At 44.9% G+C, this 19,327-nt stretch overlaps 1 protein-coding gene across 3 annotated transcripts in view; it reads left to right on the forward strand.

Moving 5' to 3' along the window:
• Positions 1-19,327, forward strand: part of gpr107 (G protein-coupled receptor 107) — a 132,079-nt gene that overhangs the window by 16,846 nt on the left and 95,906 nt on the right. For all 3 annotated transcript variants that reach the window (XM_072488662.1, XM_072488664.1, XM_072488665.1), the window contains exons 3-10: positions 1,810-1,860; positions 2,804-2,892; positions 2,996-3,177; positions 5,285-5,322; positions 5,887-5,934; positions 6,032-6,142; positions 12,598-12,731; positions 15,691-15,766. In XM_072488662.1, coding sequence (XP_072344763.1) covers positions 1,810-1,860; positions 2,804-2,892; positions 2,996-3,177; positions 5,285-5,322; positions 5,887-5,934; positions 6,032-6,142; positions 12,598-12,731; positions 15,691-15,766 — 729 coding nt within the window. The remainder of the gene's footprint in view (positions 1-1,809; positions 1,861-2,803; positions 2,893-2,995; positions 3,178-5,284; positions 5,323-5,886; positions 5,935-6,031; positions 6,143-12,597; positions 12,732-15,690; positions 15,767-19,327) is intronic.

Below are 19,327 nucleotides of genomic sequence, written 5' to 3' on the forward strand. Positions count from 1 at the left end.
ATTTTGAGAGGGGAACAATCTGGAAAAATTTGAATTTACCACAGATGCCAGGAAGCTCTTCACATCGCGATAAATAAATGGAAAGAAAGCAGAAACTTGGGAATAATTTAAGGACTTATTTGCTGCAATGGAGGAATGCCAGACCTTTCTCGATGAATATACTGTGATGTGTATATTAGCTCTCTACATCCTTATTTACGTTGTCATCCATGTCAGCCTGTCAGTATCTTGAGGAGATGACAAGAGCAGAAGATACATATTCTGTATCAAATTTCTGGATGTCAATTCTGTATGCCAGAGCTCTCTTACTCTGTCAAGATTCTGATTTGTTCCTCAAGTGCTGCTATACTCCTGATGGCCATTCCTCACTGGTGTTGTCAGTTGTTCAAAACTAGGATTACTTCTACCGGGCTTTGTGATTTGTGAAGCAGCAGGCCAATCTTGGAGCCTCAGGTCTTTGGGCAGAGAAGACAAAAGTATCCGAGTTGGGTGATGGGGAAGGAGGTTCGCCAGCCAGGGTTCTGCTGTGTCTCCTACTTTTGTTACTTCTCCACAGCAGGGTTTACGCGGTGAGCTTCTGACTGTGTCGCGGAATGTTGGACGAGGCACCGCCACATGGCACAGTTTGTGGCAGATTCCTCCCACCCACCAATGTCGATTCGCCCCTTTTTCAACGACGCCTTCTGAGTCTCCTTAAAGCATTCCTTAAGTGCCCGTCCTTAAGTTCGGAAAGAGGATCTGCTTCAGAAGCTGATTATTTGGTATGGGTCTTGTATAACCTTTTGTGAAGCTGTTTGCCTGTGGGAGGCTTCACAACCCAAGCCAATTTGTTCTCACCTGATTTCCATGTGTTTGAATTTCCCATCAAGGGGTGAGAACGCAAGCTGCTTTTGTTAACTCTTAGCTGTTACTTTTACCAATTATGTGCTGGTTGGCCTTGTGCACTGTTAAAAAAGCTGAAAAGACCTTCATTTATTTTATTCCTTCGCAGGGTTGGTTTAGCACAGTGGGCTAAACAGCTGGCTTGTAATGCAAAACAAGGCCAGCAGCGGAGGTTCAATGCCCGTTCCGGCCTCCCCGAACAGGCGCTGGAATGTGGCGACTAGGGGCTTTTCACAGTAACTTCATGGATGCCTACTTGTGACAATAAGCGATTATTATTATAGGGTGCGGACATCGCTGGCTAGGCCAGTGTTTATTGCCTACCCCTAATTGCCCTTGAGAAGTTGGTGGTGAGCTGCCTTCTTGAACCGCTGCAGTCCGTGTGATGTAGGAACTGCATTTAAGTTTCTTGCTTGCTCATAGAATTTTTCTGACATGCAACTAATGAAAATGCGTGCATTTGTATCCAAATATCTGTTTACAAGAGGTATGTGTGACATCAACGAATTCCGGATTGTTCAAATTATTTTATTAAAATTAGAAATCTTTCTAACCTTGTGATATTTAACCAAGGCCTCATCAACATGTTCAGGTGAATATTTAATGTTTAAAATCTCATGGTGCTACTGGGTCAAGAATTTAAGGAGCTCTCGAGGTATCCTGGCCAAAATGTATTCCTCGGCCAACACCAAATCAGATCTATTGGACATTGAGCTAATGGGTCTCCATTGAACCTTGCAGTATGTTGAATGGGCTGTTAAGTTTCAGTGCCAAAGCTTCGAAAGCATCCATTGCCTGCGAAGCACTTTGGGATGTTCTGAGGTGTGCAAGTCACCATATAAATGCACACTTATCTTTCTTTCCTTTTTTTCTTTTTTCCTTAACTATAACTTACGAATGCATTCCTGTCCTTCATGTTTATTGCAGCTGGGGCTTAGTTTGGACAGATCCAAGAATGATGGCTTCTCATCCTATTTGGTAAGTGAGCTTTTTTTTGGCATCGGATTTTCAATTAATTTTACCTCTTTCCTCGCCCCCCCCCATTTTTTTTTTGTACAATTCCAAGTTGAGTCTCTTGTATTGTACCCTAATGGCCATTCTTGAGAAACAAATTAGGTACAGGAGTCGCCACTCAGCTCCTCAAGCCTGTCCTGCCATTCAATAAGATGTGATCCATGTGGGAGGGAGCAGGTCACTTGATTTTGGAGGCATCACAGCTGAGCTGTCCCCTCCTGATGCCCACATACGTACTCTAGGTCAGAGCACTAGATTCTTAGCAGTAGCAGGAATCCCAAATGGGCATTCCCATCCCCGCAACAAGGAACCCAGAAGCCACTTGCAGCGACTTTGACTAAGATTCATTCAATTGGCATAGAGATCACCATTACCCGTGAGGGGAGCGGTTGACTTTTGTTTGGAGCTAGGGGTTGGATTTGTTTGGACCGCTTTTGATCAATACGTTGTTGCGATCAATGCATTATTTCCCCTTGAAATTTGTGAAAGGAAAAATCCGAATGACCTCTTGTACCAAGATGCCAGACGCGAGCAATCAGCCTTTCCGCCAGACTCAGCAAGACCACCTCAGTGACCCCTTTATGGCCACACATGGAAGCCTAATCAGAAGTTCATCCTGTCTGACACGGTGGCCATGAATCAATTTCTTCCTACAGTTGGTTTCTAATTAATGTAGTTAGCATTCCAGTGAGGTACACAGCCCTTCCAGATTTATGTTTGCCGTCTGCATGTGTCTCGTGTCAGGCTCAGTTCAAGTGTAAGTGATGAAGTTCAACCTTCGGGAATCTGGCTCCCAGAAGAAGCATTTCGGTGAATGTAGCGAGTGTTTCCTGGGATTGCAATTCATTCAACTTGTGTTCAACAACCCATATGTTCTTTATTCTTTGGAGATTTTACTTTTTGACAGGAAGAAGATATTGATTTTTGCTTTCTGAAGAAAAAGCCTCCAAGTGATGTACCTGTCACACTTTTCGTTTTTGATTTTGGAAAGCAACAGTGAGTAGGCAGCAAAAAAAATAAAATCTCTCATTGGAACCTTCCGCCAGTGGCCCCTTGGTTGTTCCATCACATTCAACTTGCACCTGTTATTGATTCCCAGAGTTAGAGTTCAGACAACAGGCAAAAATCAGCCAAAAGTCACTGATGTTGGGACCGAAGGAAGCCAACCAACCAAGGACAAAAGCAGCAAGGCCTCAGTGAAACCACAGAGTGAATCGGAAAAAGTGGCAGGGCTACTGAAGAAGAATGAAACCGTAAAGCAGTTTGAGGAAGCACAGAAAGGTAAGAAGTTAAAGCACATTTTTTTTGGCGCCTCCAATGGTTGGTAATTGTGGGCAAGAAGGAAAGTTATGAATCCTGTCAACCCCAAGATATACTCCTGCACACAGAGGAGACATGAATAAAAGACTAATATAGGGGCACAGGACTGAACTTACACAGTTAAGATGCGTTTAAAAAAAACGCTTTTAGGGAATTATGTTGGTATTCTGTGTAGATAAAGAAAGATGTGTGTCTGCCTCTGCTCTTCTCCCAGTCTCTGACTCCCTCTGTGCCGCCCCCAACCACCCCCTTTGTCTCTGCCAATGGCTCCCCTCGCTGGTCTCTGCCTCTGCCTCCCCCCCCCCACCCCTCCATATCTGCCTCTGGCTCTCCTCACCCCACCCCCTGTATATCTGCCTATGGCTCCCCCCCCCCCCCCCTGTCTCTGCTTCTGGCTCCCCCCTCCTCTCTGCCCCCCCCCCCCCCCCTCCTGTCTTTGGGCCCCCCTGTCTCTGCCTTTATCCCCCCCACCCCTCCCCCACCACCATCTCTGACTCTGTCCCCCCCGCCACACGCCTCTCTGCCCCCCGCCCCGCCTAAAATTTGCAATGTTTTTCAGTTGATGAATTTCAAAAGAGAGTTCAGAAGCGATGAGGGACATTTGCATCTTACAAAGGATTCATGAGTAAACAGATGAGTTATTTGAATTTTATTGACCCTAAAGTAGAGGCAAAATAGAAAACGTGAAAGATTTTTACATTTGGGGAACTTGAGTTCAAAGAGGAAAATGGAACCTGAGATGAAAGGGGAATAAAATATTTGAGGAGGGATGTTTAACGGAATGAGATGGCTGTGGGGAAACGCTGAAGACCAGCTCCTTTTCTGTATGAGCTGCCGTGAAAGTTCCGAATCAGAGGCAGCCACCCTGTGTTAAGCCAGGAGAATCTTTGCTTTCAATAAACAGTTTGTTTCTGAACCACCTTTTGGAATTTCACATCAGAATGGGAGTGTTTGAGAAGTCTTGCAGTTTAACTTTATTAAAGTGACAATAATTCCTTGTCTTGGGTGACATTACTGGATTTTTATGATTAAAAATCTTTCAGGAAGTTGTTGTCAAGAAGATGTTTTCCGTATAAACTTTTGATCAAGCAGGTGTTTTGGGGGGAGGGGGGGCGGGGTGGGGGGGGTTGTTCTGTAAGACTGCCTTAACTGTGTAAGTTCAATCCTGTGCCCCTATAACCACAGACTGGAAATGTGGTGCTTGGTTTAGGCGATGCATAAATAACTTTATAAAAGTGTATAAAGATTGGCTTCAGTTCTATCCTTCACCAGTTGGCTGGCTGGAATGTAACAATACATGTATTGTGAAGTCACTTCGGTTTCATAATAGTGCTTAAGAACAGATTATCTGAGCATATTTAGAGCTGTCTGCGCTGTGTGCGTGTTGGGAACTGTGCAATGTTTGACGTTGGGATACATTGATCAGTTTTTGGATTTTGCACACATCTAACCTTGAGGGCGATATTTCACCTGTTCCAGAGGGTATTTCTAGTCAATAAGTGACGAGGCCTGCCAAGGAGAGGGAAGCATTTGTGCATGTTTGCATTTTATTTAGCTATTTTGATGCAGGGCATCAAAGTGGAGCATGGGAGCTGTGGGGAATATTTGGTGGTGTGTTACATGTTGGAGATGACCAATAGTCAGCCAAAGCACAGGTGCTGCACGGTCGAGGGGGTCATAGTTGCTTGACACTTACGAAGTGGAGCATGGGAGCAGAGGTGTGGAAATAGCAACAGATGTCTCAGGTCAGTTTCTTGTAATCCCTGCGGATGATATGCTTGCATGTTGGAAAGGCCCTTAAAGTGGGGAAGATAAAATTAAAGGTAAATTTTGGCTGCCAAGTATATTCGGTTACTTATTTGATTTAATCATTGGAATAACTGGTAAAGTATTAAATTTCTGGAATGCTGGATCGAATATTGTGCCTGGGAGTTTTAGGCAATAAAATTCCTGTTTTATTAAAAAGCTGTGCATTAAATCTGGAGGAAGATTTTTTTCAAACAAAAGATGAACAGATTATCATTTGATTTTTTTTGGTGCTAAAGAGACTTATTTACTCTCCCCACAGCAAAGCCAAAGCCTGTTACACGTGCTGCTGAACCGAAGGTTAGTAGATGTACAAGATTTTTTCTGTTCTGCTTTTTATTTTTTATTTCTATAAATGCAAGTATTTTGCTTTTAAATATGTTATTTTAAAGATGAAGACATGGTCTCTTTCTTAGGAAATGCAATGCAAAGCATTCCCTTTTCGAGGAATATTTGGTGGTGTGTTACATGTTGGAGATGACCAATAGTCAGCCAAAGCACAGGTGCTGCACGGTCGAGGGGGTCATAGTTGCTTGACACTTACAATGCACACCAGTAGAGGAGGCAAAATGAGGGGTTATTATTATATCCCCCTCAAGTCAGATGCAGAATGCTTTGCAGACTTTAAAATTGGGGATTGTGTGCAACATTGAGAGATTGGGTCGGTAGGGGAAGAGGGAACAGAGTAGAAATGAGAATTGGTGCTCCCTGTCCTGGCTTGTACAATTTGACTGAGCTACAAGAGAGCAACTGCTGCAACGTAAGTCACTGCTTTCAGAGTACTGAACAGGAGGGACAGAATAAAGATAACTGGACATTAATATGATGACGAAGGCAGCAAAATAATTATTTGTTTCTTTTTAGGCTCAAACCATTCCACTTAAGGAAAAAAATGCATCCTATTCATTCACGGTAAGTAAGATTTCCGAGTTCGTCCTTTACAATCTAATGTATGCATTGACTTGCTCTAATTGGCAAATTATCTAACAGGTATTTTTCTCTACTGCAGTTCTCTTTGACCATTAACGCTGATGAGGAACAGGGACTTTACAGTCTGTACTTCCATAACTGCTACACTGACAAAAAGCCATCTCTGAAGTCTTTCCAGTTTGACATGGATGTGAGTACAAGACAGGCATCATTACTCTTTATGGAGCATCGAGAGCTATTAGGAATGTTTCAGCAAACCATCAGTATTGGCCTAGAGCAGTTATCCCTTTGATAGTTTTTGAAACTAAATTTAGTATATATAGAAACAAATGCTGGAATGCATGGCAGGTGGATCAGCGCTCGTCAGAAAACAAGATTTATATTTCTGCTGTAAACAATTGGGACTCACCTGAATGGTAACTCGATTTTAGCTTTTAGGGGTTTCTGTCCTCGTGTGTTTCAACAGCATCTTATGTTCATGTATCAAATTTCTGGCATTTGCATCGTTGTCTTCTTCAAGTTTCACATCATTTCTGTTTTCATTCAGACAACAGAAATATTCCAATTCCCCCCTCTGATGGGATATCAGCTGAGGCACATGTAACAGTGTTGTTGGGCTGCACTTTGAATTTTTCTTCTCTGCCATTAACGCTTGTTACAAAATACAGTAACCATTAGTTACCTTGAGGCTGTTACCTTTACTTCATTGGATAGGATTCCTGCAATACCAACAATGTGACCCTACTCTGGAGGCTTCAAAGTTTAAATTATAAGTTTTGAGGAAAGCCTAACCAAAAATATTTCATCTATTGAACATTTGTCTCACACGGGATGTTACATTTTGTTACAGATGCAAAACAATCATTTTTACCCAGAGCTTGAAACTTAACAGTACAGCAAAGTTCTGCCATCAAATAACAATAAAAGTCTGATTAACCCAACGACAGCGGTTAGCACACGGAAACTTCCGGTGGCGGCATGTAGGAGGAGGTCGTACGGTAGATGGCTCCTGCTCGAGGCTTGATTTTTTAAAGAATTTAATGCCCGGTCCCAAGGGCAATTTTTGGTTCAATAAGTGCAGGAAGACATAAGGAAGAAGGATGTCCAAAACCCAAAGGAAAGCCGCCGTGAAGAAGGGGGCGAATGAAGGTTCGCTACGAGTGGAAGGGTCGGCTCAGCAACTGGAAGGATGGCGGCGGCTGTGTCAACAAAGAACAAAGAACCAAGAAATGTACAGCACAGGAACAGGCCCTTCGGCCCTCCAAGCCCATGCCGACCATGCTGCCCGACTAAACTACAATCTTCTACACTTCCTGGGTCCGTATCCTTCTATTCCCATCCTATTCATATATTTGTCAAGATGCCCCTTAAATGTCCCTATCGTCCCTGCTTCCACTACCTCCTCCGGTAGCGAGTTCCAGGCACCCACTACCCTCTGCGTAAAAAACTTGCCTCGTACATCTACTCTAAACCTTGCCCCTCTCACCTTAAACCTATGCCCCCTAGTAATTGACCCCTCTACCCTGGGGAAAAGCCTCTGACTACCCACTCTGTCTATGCCCCTCATAATTTTGTATACCTCTATCAGGTCTCCCCTCAACCTCCTTCGTTCCAGTGAGAACAAACCAAGTTTATTCAACCGCTCCTCATAGCTAATGCCCTCCATACCAGGCAACATTCTGGTAAATCTCTTCTGCACCCTCTCTAAAGCCTCCACATCCTTCTGGTAGTGTGGCGACCAGAATTGAACACTATACTCCAAGTGTGGCCTAACTAAGGTTCTATACAGCTGCAACATGACTTGCCAATTCTTATACTCAATGCCCCGGCCAATGAAGGCAAGCATGCCGTATGCCTTCTTGACTACCTTCTCCACCTGTGTTGCCCCTTTCAATGACCTGTGGACCTGTACTCCTAGATCTCTTTGACTTTCAATACTCTTGAGGGTTCTACCATTCACTGTATATTCCCTACCTGCATTAGACCTTCCAAAATGCATTACCTCACATTTGTCCGAATTAAACTCCATCTGCCATCTCTCCGCCCAAGTCTCCAGACAATCTAAATCCTGCTGTATCCTCCGACAGTCCTCATCGCTATCCGCAATTCCACCAACCTTTGTGTCGTCTGCAAACTTACTAATCAGACCAGTTCCATTTTCCTCCAAATCATTTATATATACTACAAAGAGCAAAGGTCCCAGCACTGATCCCTGTGGAACACCACTGGTCACAGCCCTCCAATTAGAAAAGCATCCCTCCATTGCTACTCTCTGCCTTCTATGGCCTAGCCAGTTCTGTATCCACCTTGCCAGCTCACCCCTGATCCCGTGTGACTTCACCTTTTGTACTAGTCTACCATGAGGGACCTTGTCAAAGGCCTTACTGAAGTCCATATAGACAACATCTACTGCCCTACCTGCATCAATCATCTTAGTGACCTCCTCAAAAAACTCTATCAAGTTAGTGAGACACGACCTCCCCTTCACAAAACCGTGCTGCCTCTCACTAATACGTCCATTTGCTTCCAAATGGGAGTAGATCCTGTCTCGAAGAATTCTCTCCAGTAATTTCCCTACCACTGAAGTAAGGCTCACCGGCCTGTAGTTCCCGGGATTATCCTTGCTACCCTTCTTAAACAGAGGAACAACGTTGGCTATTCTCCAGTCCTCCGGGACATCCCCTGAAGACAGCGAGGATCCAAAGATTTCTGTCATGGCCTCAGCAATTTCCTCTCCAGCCTCCTTCAGTATTCTGGGGTAGATCCCATCAGGCCCTGGGGACTTATCTACCTTAATATTTTTTAAGACACCCAACACCTCGTCTTTTTGGATCACAATGTGACCCAGGCTATCTACACCCCCTTCTCCAGACTCAACATCTACCAATTCCTTCTCTTTGGTGAATACTGATGCAAAGTATTCATTTAGTACCTCGCCCATTTCCTCTGGCTCCACACATAGATTCCCTTGCCTATCCTTCAGTGGGCCAACCCTTTCCCTGGCTACCCTCTTGCTTTTTATGTTCGTGTAAAAAGCCTTGGGATTTTCCTTAACCCTATTTGCCAATGACTTTTCGTGACCCCTTCTAGCCCTCCTGACTCCTTGCTTAAGTTCCTTCCTACTTTCCTTATATTCCACGCAGGCTTCGTCTGTTCCCAGCCTTTTAGCCCTGACAAATGCCTCCTTTTTCTTTTTGACGAGGCCTACAATATCACTCGTCATCCAAGGTTCCCGAAAATTGCCGTATTTATCTTTCTTCCTCACAGGAACATGCCGGTCCTGTATTCCTTTCAACTGCCACTTGAAAGCCTCCCACATGTCAGATGTTGATTTGCCCTCAAACATCCGCCCCCAATCTATGTTCTTCAGTTCCCGCCTAATATTGTTATAATTAGCCTTCCCCCAATTTAGCACATTCATCCTCGGACCACTCTTATCCTTGTCCACCAGTACTTTAAAACTTACTGAATTGTGGTCACTGTTACCAAAATGCTCCCCTACTGAAACATCTACCACCTGGCCAGTCTCATTCCCCAATACCAGGTCCAGTACCGCCCCTTCCCTAGTTGGACTGTCTACATATTGTTTTAAGAAGCCCTCCTGAATGCTCCTTACAAACTCCGCCCCGTCTAAGCCTCTGGCACTAAGTGAGTCCCAGTCAATATTGGGGAAGTTGAAGTCTCCCATCACCACAACCCTGTTGATTTTACTCTTTTCCAAAATCTGTCTACCTATCTGCTCCTCTATCTCCCGCTGGCTGTTGGGAGGCCTGTAGTATACCCCCAACATTGTGACTGCACCCTTCTTATTCCTGATCTCTACCCATATAGCCTCACTGTTCTCTGAGGTGTCCTCTCGCAGTACAGCTGTGATATTCTCCCGAACAAGTAGCGCAACTCCACCTCCCCTTTTACATCCCCCTCTATCCCGCCTGAAACATCTAAATCCTGGAACGTTTAGCTGCCAATCCTGCCCTTCCCTCAACCAGGTCTCTGTAATGGCAACAACATCATAGTTCCAAGTACTAATCCAAGCTCTAAGTTCATCTGCCTTATCCGTAATGCTCCTTGCATTAAAACATATGCACTTCAGGCCACCAGACCCGCTGTGTTCAGCAACTTCTCCCTGTCTGCTCTGCCTCAGAGCCACACTGTCCCTATTCCCTAGTTCTCCCTCAATGCTCTCACCTTCTGACCTATTGCTCCCGTGCCCACCCCCCTGCCATACTAGTTTAAACCCTCCCGTGTGACACTAGCAAACCTCGCGGCCAGGATATTTATGCCTCTCCGGTTTAGATGCAACCCGTCCTTCTTATACAGGTCACATCTGCCCCGGAAGAGCTCCCAGTGGTCCAGATAATGGAAACCCTCCCTCCTACACCAGCTGTTTAGCCACGTGTTTAGCTGCTCTATCTTCCTATTTCTAGCCTCACTGGCACGTGGCACAGGGAGTAATCCCGAGATTACAACCCTCGAGGTCCTGTCTTTTAACTTTCTGCCTAGCTCCCTGAACTGCTGCTGCAGGACCTCATGCCCCTTCCTGCCTATGTCGTTAGTACCAATATGTACAACGACATCTGCCTGTTTGCCCTCCCCCTTCAGGATGCCCTCTACCCGTTCGGAGACATCCTGGACCCTGGCACCAGGGAGGCAACATACCATCCTGGAGTCTCTTTCACGTCCACAGAAGCGCCTATCTGTGCCCCTGACTATAGAGTCCCCTATTACTATTACTCTTCTGCGCTTTGACCCTCCCTTCTGAACATCAGAGCCAGCCGTGGTGCCACTGCTCTGGCTGCTGCTGCTGCAGTGTCGCCAGGTGAGGCCGCACTGTTCATGGCAGTAAAGATGACCGAGGTGATGGCTTTGGAACTTGGAAAAACAGATCGCAAAGCACATGGAGGTGATGAAGAAGAAGATGATGGCGGCATTGAAGGTGCTGTTTGAGGAGGCGATTGCCCCGGTGAAGGTGACGGTATCGAGGACATCATCGGGGAGCAGGGTGAGAAACTGAAGGGAGTGGAGGAGACCTTATCGCAATACAGCGATCGGCTCATCTTGATGGGTAAGGAGTTGCAGAGGGTAGTGGAGGCCATCAAGGCTCTACGAGCCAAAGTAGAGGACCTGGAAAACCGAGATAGGTGGCAACAATCGTGGGCCTGCCCGTAGGGGTGGAGGGCCCCGAGGCCGACGGAGTATTTTGCCAAGATGTTGGCGGAGCTGTTGGGGGACGTGGGGATGGAGAGATCCTTCCCGGTACGAACTGGATCGGACTCATAAGGTGTGGAGGCCAAAACCAAAGGCGAATGAGCCGCCAAGAGCAGTGATTATTTGTTTCCATAGATACCACATGAAGGAGAAGGTCCTGAGTTGGGCAAAGCAGAAGCGGAAGGTGCAGTGGGCTGGTACACATGCATACCAGGACGTACCGTGGAGTTGGCGAGCAGGCGGCGGCTTCGGCCGAGTGAAGACAGCATTCTGTAACAAGCAGGCTGTGGTTAGGCATAGTGTACCCAGCTAAGTTGAGGGTGACCTACAACTCCAAAGACTTTTATTTTGAAACGGTGGGGGCATGTGTGAAGGCAGAAGCTGGGGCAAAAGTGATAAATGACTGAGAATTGGTCTTGGACTGAGTGTAGGAGGGGTGGAGGATTGTGTGTAACTCTATTTTTTTATCGCATGTCGTTATATGTGCTAAATGAGTTGAAGTTGCCTATTTGGACAAGGTAAGAGTCGGAATTTTCTTTTGCAATGATGGCTCTTTGGGGTTTGTGTGTTTACACTAGAGTTGTGTGTTGAAGGGGATGGTAACAATGGGACGGGGCAGACAAAGCCCAGTGGGCAGGGCCCGGAGGTATGATGATGGCAGATAGGAGGGGCGGGGGGATGAGAGACCCCAGGTCAGGATAATTACATGGAATATGAGGGGTTTGTTGGAGGGAGGTTTTCGGTGTCATCTCGGGGGTAGTGCTCGCAAACTTGGAACCAGGGCCCCTCGGAGACATTTCCGGGGGGTCGGACCGGGTCGGGCAGCAGGCGGGTGCGGGGGCAGATGTTAGCCATTGCCTCACTGATTGCTCCAGAGGCAGGTCCTGTTGGGGTGGAGGTCAGCTTCTCCAACCTGTGACACGGCTTGGCGGGGGGGCCTAGTTAAATTTCTTTGACTCTCGGGAAGGTGAAGCCTCAGCTAAAGGGGATGAAGGAAGGGTTTCACAATTCATGGGGCTGTTTATTATGCACTTCCGAGAATTAGTTGCCATTGAACATAAGCGGGGGGTGGGTGGGGGGCGATATTGTTGTCTTTGGTTACACTGTTTACAGATTGATTGATAATTTTTGTTTTTTACCTGGAATATACGGGTGGATGTTTTGGTCTGTATATTGAGTGGGGGCCGGTTTGTGTGTGGGGGATTGTTACTGTATTTGTTTTGGGTTTTTTTCTCTTTGATTGGTTGTTGATGAAAATGGTGAAAATGAGAATAAAAGGATTTTAGGTAATGTACAAAAAGCTGTTATGGCCTTTCTCCCTGATTGTTTCGGATATGTCTTAAATCATTCACATTTGAAGAAGGATGGTGAAGAAGAAAGCAAATCGCATTGTGTTTTGCTGTCTCTAACTTCTGATCATGTGTGATTTTCTTCCAGATTACAATAGTGGAACAGAATCCTGGAAGTTATTTGTCTGCAGGAGAGATCCCACTCCCCAAACTCTACATCTCTATGGCTTTCTTCTTCTTCCTGGCTGGAGTTGTCTGGGTTTACATTCTCCGTAAACGCAGGTACCGTACAAATACCTATTACCCTGGAGAGCAGGGTCTACAATACATATTAATTTTACAGAGCAGCATCCAGGGTTGGAATACTGCTGTGGGATTTCTTAGATCCCAACCATCTAAAGCATTTCCAACTCCATTTTCATGTTAGATTTTATACATGTTTAATAATCATTCTGTTTTTGAATTTACTCAAATATCTTATTTGTTTTTTAAAAAATTTAACATACAAGGATCTCCTACACACTGTAGGTGTTGATTGTAATGTGTTGCTAGGGTGGAGAGGAGGCGTGTTTCTGCTTGTTGAAGTGTTAATCAAGGTTTACAGTTCTTATGTAAAAATGAATACAGTTGTGCAATATGATCTCAAAACATAATACTCATCCCATGATAAGAACAGAATATGACTTCCTTGGTAAGCCAATCACCGTGGTGACTAACTGCAGTTTCCATGTATTACCGAGTTTACGCAAAATATTTATTGCTAACAACAAACTATAAAACAATCTGAATTAAACCAGTGTGTTCTTAGTTAATTTGCTCAAATTGCTCCCATTATTAATGGCAGACTTGACTCACTGGTACTTTCATCCTGTGAATACACGGCTCTAAGTGCCTTTTCAATGTACCACTAGATGCTTTTCACATTTCGGGTGGTAAGACAGAGCACAATAAATTCATGCCCATAATTTGCTGAGCTGCAAAAGCCAACATCAAATCTTCAGTTTAAATCTCCTATAAATTAGTTGGCAAGTTCACATGGAAATATCCAACACTGTATGATTGTTTTTTAAGTTGCAGGTATTCCTGGTAAAGTGCCTGTCCCCCAGGACAGTTCGTTAGTAATTTAACATGCATAAAAGAACATAATATAGTGTGGATTCATTTTTAAAAAAATATATATATTTATTAAAATTTTTAACACAATTTTTCACCCTTCCAAACAACCCCCCCCCCCCCCCCCGTAACAAATAGAAAGAAAACTCACATAGCAAGACATAAACATGGTAAAACGATATGTTACAGAACTTTGTACATTGGATTCCTCCCGTACATGTCAGTTTTCCAGATCCTTCATGTATTATCTTGCTCAAATACCCCCCAGACAGACCCCCATTCCCCCTCCCTCCCTCCCCCCCCACCCTCGCAAGGACCACCCCCCCCCCCCCCGGGTTGCTGCTGCTGCTGACCGACCTTCAACTAACGCTCCGCGAGATAGTCTAGGAACGGTTGCCACCGCCTGTAGAACCCCTGCGCAGACCCTCTCAAGGCAAACTTTATCCTCTCTAGCTTGATAAACCCTGCCATATCATTTATCCAGGCCTCCACGCTGGGGGGCTTCGCCTCCTTCCACATTAGCAAGATCCTTCGCTGGGCTACTAGGGACGCAAAGGCCAGAATGCCGGCCTCTTTCGCCTCCTGCACTCCCGGCTCTTCCACTGCTCCAAATATTGATAGCCCCCAGCTTGGCTTGACCCGGGCTTTCACCACCTTAGATATTGTTCCCGCTACTCCCCTCCAGAACCCCTCCAGTGCCGGGCATGACCAAAACATATGGACATGGTTCGCCGGTTTTCCTGAGCACCTCCCACATCTGTCCTCTACCCCAAAGAACCTACTCAGCCTCGCCCCCGTCATGTTCCCTCTGTGAACCACCTTAAATTGTACCAGGCTAAGCCTGGCACATGAGGAAGAGGAATTAACCCTACCTAGGGCAAAAGCCCATAGCCCCTCCTCAATCTCCTCCCCCAGCTCCTCCTCCCATTTACCCTTCAGCTCCTCTACCAACGCCTCCCCCTCTTCTTTCATCGCCTGGTATATCACCGACACCTTGCCCTCTCCAACCCATACGCCCGAGATCACCCTGTCTTGAATTTCCTGTGCCGGGAGCAACGGGAATTCCCTCACCTGCCGCCTCACAAACGCCCTCACCTGCATGTATCTGAAAGCATTTCCCGGGGGTAGCCCAAACTTCTCCTCTCGTGCCCCTAGGCTCGCAAACGTCCCATCAATGAACAGGTCCCCCGTTCTTCTATAGTGTGGATTCATACAAGAGTCATAAACACAACACCTCTCTAATCTTTCATAGTCAAACACTGCAACCCGATTCCATTGGCTTGCTCTGTTGCAAGCCTGCATTTTGTTAACATTGTTAGACAGCAGTGATTCAGTGGATAAAAACATTGGGGTTCTATGCTAAACCACACCGATCAGGACATTTTGACACTGGATCCTGGACCTGGGTTGGATGGATGATCTTGTCTTTCTACCAGTAAGGATCCTATATTTCCTAGGCTAAGGAGAGGAAGCTTAATCAGGATTTTGACTGCCGGTTATTGATCTGAGATTCCTACGTTTCGGTGCTTGTGATTGAATTAGTTTGGCTCTGATGCTCTCTTGTTTGAATAAAATATCAATACAGACTGGCTAGAATCCTCCGGCCGTTGGATTTTCTTTTCCCGCTGGCAGCAGTGCCCTCGCCCGCAGGTTTCCCAGTGGCGTAGGGTGGTTTCAGTGGGAAATCCATTGATGAGCTGCGCAAAGAGAGAATCTCGCCACCAGCGAGAGGCACGCAGCCGAGAAACACGAGGCTGGGGAACTGGAGAATCCCGCCCACTGTCCAGGCCCACCCATAAACGATGGTTGAGGCATCAGAGGACAGTTTACAGCAATCCAATCACAGGAGAAAACAAAAATCCAGTGAAATATGTGACTAGGGTAGGAACATTTTCCCTACAGTATTTTAAGGTGAGGTCACTAGATCTGAAGTGGTCAGACAGAGGTTTGAAATAATAAAACCTGAGAAAATTCATTCAGAATCCAACTGATTCCTGCATGCTACGTATGCTTATATATGCAAGAAAAGTAGGAATGTGATTAAGATTTGACTTTAAACTGGATCCATCATGTAATAAAATGGGAAATGTTATCAGCATACTTACCACTTGAATTATTTTTCCCTTAGCAACGATGTGTTTAAGATCCATTGGCTGATGGGGGCGCTTGCATTCACCAAATCTCTCTCTCTCGTTTTCCACGCTGTAAGTGACCTGAATATCATTTCAGCATTTTTATGATCAGAACAATAATCACTGTAACAGTCAGTTTGTGAATTGTTTAAGATCTGCTTGTTCAACTGGATGTGTGGGGCTAGGTAGCACATTGGTACATTAATATTATTGTGACAGCAGTGTCCTGCGATGTGGAGTGTAGCACATGGGCAATCTTTCTGTGGCTTTGTTTGCCCTGAACGAATCCATTTTCCAGTGTGTTTTACTCCTTGCAGCAGGAGCCTGATGGCCAGAATGCAGTCTCACATGGCAGATCATAGGTTTTCAAGTTGCAAAATCTACTTTATCCGGATGACCATGTGAGCATTGCTGTTCCCCCTCCCATTGCTGTTCCCCCTCCCACCTTGGAGATCAAATCTCCAGCTCTCTTCAACATTTATGCCAATGACATCCCTCCCACAAAGACCTGGCTCTTCACCTATGCTGACGACTTGGCTCTGGCTTTTCAGGCTAAAGAACTTCAGGACATTGATTCTAAGTGAGTGTTCTGGAAGCCTACTTCAGAAAATGGAAGCTCCACCCAAACATTTCCAAAACTGTTGTTCCAGCCTTCTCCCTGAGCAGCTTGAAGGCTTCGTGGCTGACAATTCGCCCATGACCCAATGCCCAAATATCTTGGCATCACTCTTAAGGCACACTGACTTACTCTTAAGCAACACGTCCAGACCACCGTAGCAGAAATCAAGATTAGAGTGAATCTCATGCCAAAGCTGGCGGGTACCACCTGGGGCAGCAGAACTGATACACATTCCACACCCTACAAACTGATCACAACCCCACCTCTTGATGGTGCACCTCCTGGTTGATTACAAACATCAACAACCGCAACCTCGTAACCAATCCGAGTGGTACAGTCCCAAATTTCAACCTGCCACAGAAAATCTGGACAACCCTCAACTGCTTGAGGACAGGCCAAGGAAGATGTAGCCACTTGCTTCACAAGTGGAACATGAGGCATATCTCAAATTGTGACTGTGACGTTACATATTGTGAAGGGTGTAATAGCAGAGCATTTAGAAATGCATATTATAATCAGGCAGAGTCAGCAAGGCTTCATGAAGGGGAAATCATGCCTGACAAACGTATTAGAATTCTTTGAGGTGGTAACAAGCAGGATAGGTAAAGGGGAACCAATAGATGTCATATGCTTGGATTTCCAAAAAAGAAGGCTACTTAATAAAATAAGAGCCTGTGGTGTTGAGGGTAGTATATTAGCATGGAAAGAGGACTGGGTAATTAATAGAAGACATAGTTGGATAAGAGGTATTTTCAGGATGGCAACCTGTAACTAGTGGGGTGCCTGAGGGATCAGTGCTGGGACAACAATTATTTACAATATACATTAATGACTTGGATGAGGAAAGTGAATGTACTATTGCCAAGTTTGCGGATGACACAGAAATAGGTAGGAAGGCAAGTGGCGAGAATGACAAAAAGAGTCTACAGAGGCATATAGACAGGTTAAGTAAGTGGACAAAAACTTGTCATGTGGAATATAATGTAGGAAAATGTGAACTTATGCACCTTGGTAGGAAGAATAAAGAAGCTGAATATTATTTAAATGGCGAAAGACTGCAGAAAACTGCAGCACAGAAAAAATTGGGAGTCTTCGTGCATAAATTACAAAAAGCCAGAACGCAAGTTCAGCTGGTATTAGGGAAGGCAAATGGAATGTTGGCCTTTGTTTTGAAGGGAATGGAGTATAAAAATAGGGAAGTCTTGCTAAAACTATACAAGGTATTAGTTAGAACACACCTGGGTTACAGTGAGCAGTTTTGGCCCCCTTACTGAAGGAAATATATACTGACAAAGGAGGCAGTCCAGAGAAGGTTCACTCTGTTGATTCTGAGTATGGAGTGATTTTCTTATGAGAGGTTGGGTCTATATTCATTGGAATTTAGATGAATGAGAGGCAACCTTATTGAGACATATAAGATTCTCAGGGCATGTAACAGAACAGATGCTGAGAGGTGGTTTCCCGTTGTGGGAGAGTCCAGGACCAGAGGGCATAATCTCAGAGTTACGGGCCACCCACTTAAGACCGAGATGAGGAGGAATTTCTCTCTTAGAGGGTAGTGAATCTGTGGAATTCTTTACTGCAGAGGGATGTAAAGGTTGGGTCATTAAGAATATATCAAGGCTGAGATAGACAGATTTTTAATCTGTAAGGGAATCAAATGTTATTGGGACAAGACGGGAAAGTGGAGTTGAGGATTATGATCTCATTCAATGGCGGAGCAGATGCGAAGGGCAGAATGACCTACTTCTGCTCCTATATTTTATGGTCTTACGGTCTAAGTCAGACCATCGCCCACAGACTGAACCTCTGCCCTGGGAGACCCATTCCTGGTGGCATTTATTAAACATGGAAAAATTGGATTATGATACGATACACCTGTACTTCCCACCTTACTTTAACAATTACACATAGATTTTAGGATTGATATGGATTACAAAGTACATCTTAATCTCCAACAGTCTACATATTAATCTACAATGGTCTATTGACACAGATGACTATGGGCGAATACACTTTTCATTCTGAACCCCAAGTGAATGTTTGTGGATGATTCCTCAGAATCCCCCCAGATGATTGTTATGTGAGAGTCTCCAAACGCAACTCCCAAAAACACACTTTAAAATCTTCTCATAATTATGCTTTCCCTTCGTGATTTGCATTCCGAAATCCAGACCGGGTTTTCCAAATGACACTTTTAAACAAAGCTCTCGCTCCTTTTTTTTAAACAGTGAATCCACTCCAGGATTTCACACCAACCCCTTTAGGATTTTCTTTGTATTGTCTGCTATGCAAACTGCTCACAATTGCTTTAACTCTCGATTCCCAGACTGTAATAAAATGGCATCAGACATTTATTTTACCTTTGAAGGCTGCTGTCCCACTTTAAATCTGGTAACGACAATTGTCTCTTTAACTCAGAATACTTTGTTTACTTATCCTTGAATTCTTTTGACAATACCTTAGCCTCTGTTCACTTAATTCCAAACTTCTTGGACACTTCTCTTCATTCCTCTAATTTCCTTAGCTAACTGGACTTTAGATTTACAGCATCTGTTTTATATACCATTACTTCATGGTATGGCTTTTCTTCTAGCAAGCCTGGGAGAGGTGTTTCCTCTTTAGCCTTCTAAAACCAACTGCTTCCAGCAGATTTGTGGGAGCTGCCTTCTCTCTCACTATGTATCTCCAACTGCAATAAAATTAGCTAAACTAAAACTTAAAAGCATCTCTACCGTTGCAGTGTTAATGAAAGTCTACAATAACAAAGATTATTATTATTATTACCTTACAAAGCCCCAGTTGCTAAGCAGCCACTGCTGGTCATTGCAGTCCCAGATCGGACCCCAACAGTGTGTCTCTAACTGTCTCTAATAGCTTTATCCAAAACTGCCTCCACAGCTTCTCAAAATGCCTCTCTGCATTCCTTGGCTGCACCCAGAAATGACCTCATCTCCCCAAGCTAAAGGCTTGCAAAAGCCCATTAACTCCCCAGGGAATTCCCCAGGCAGACC

Source organism: Scyliorhinus torazame, chromosome 22 (assembly GCF_047496885.1).
Source record: "Scyliorhinus torazame isolate Kashiwa2021f chromosome 22, sScyTor2.1, whole genome shotgun sequence".
NCBI lineage: Eukaryota > Metazoa > Chordata > Chondrichthyes > Carcharhiniformes > Scyliorhinidae > Scyliorhinus > Scyliorhinus torazame.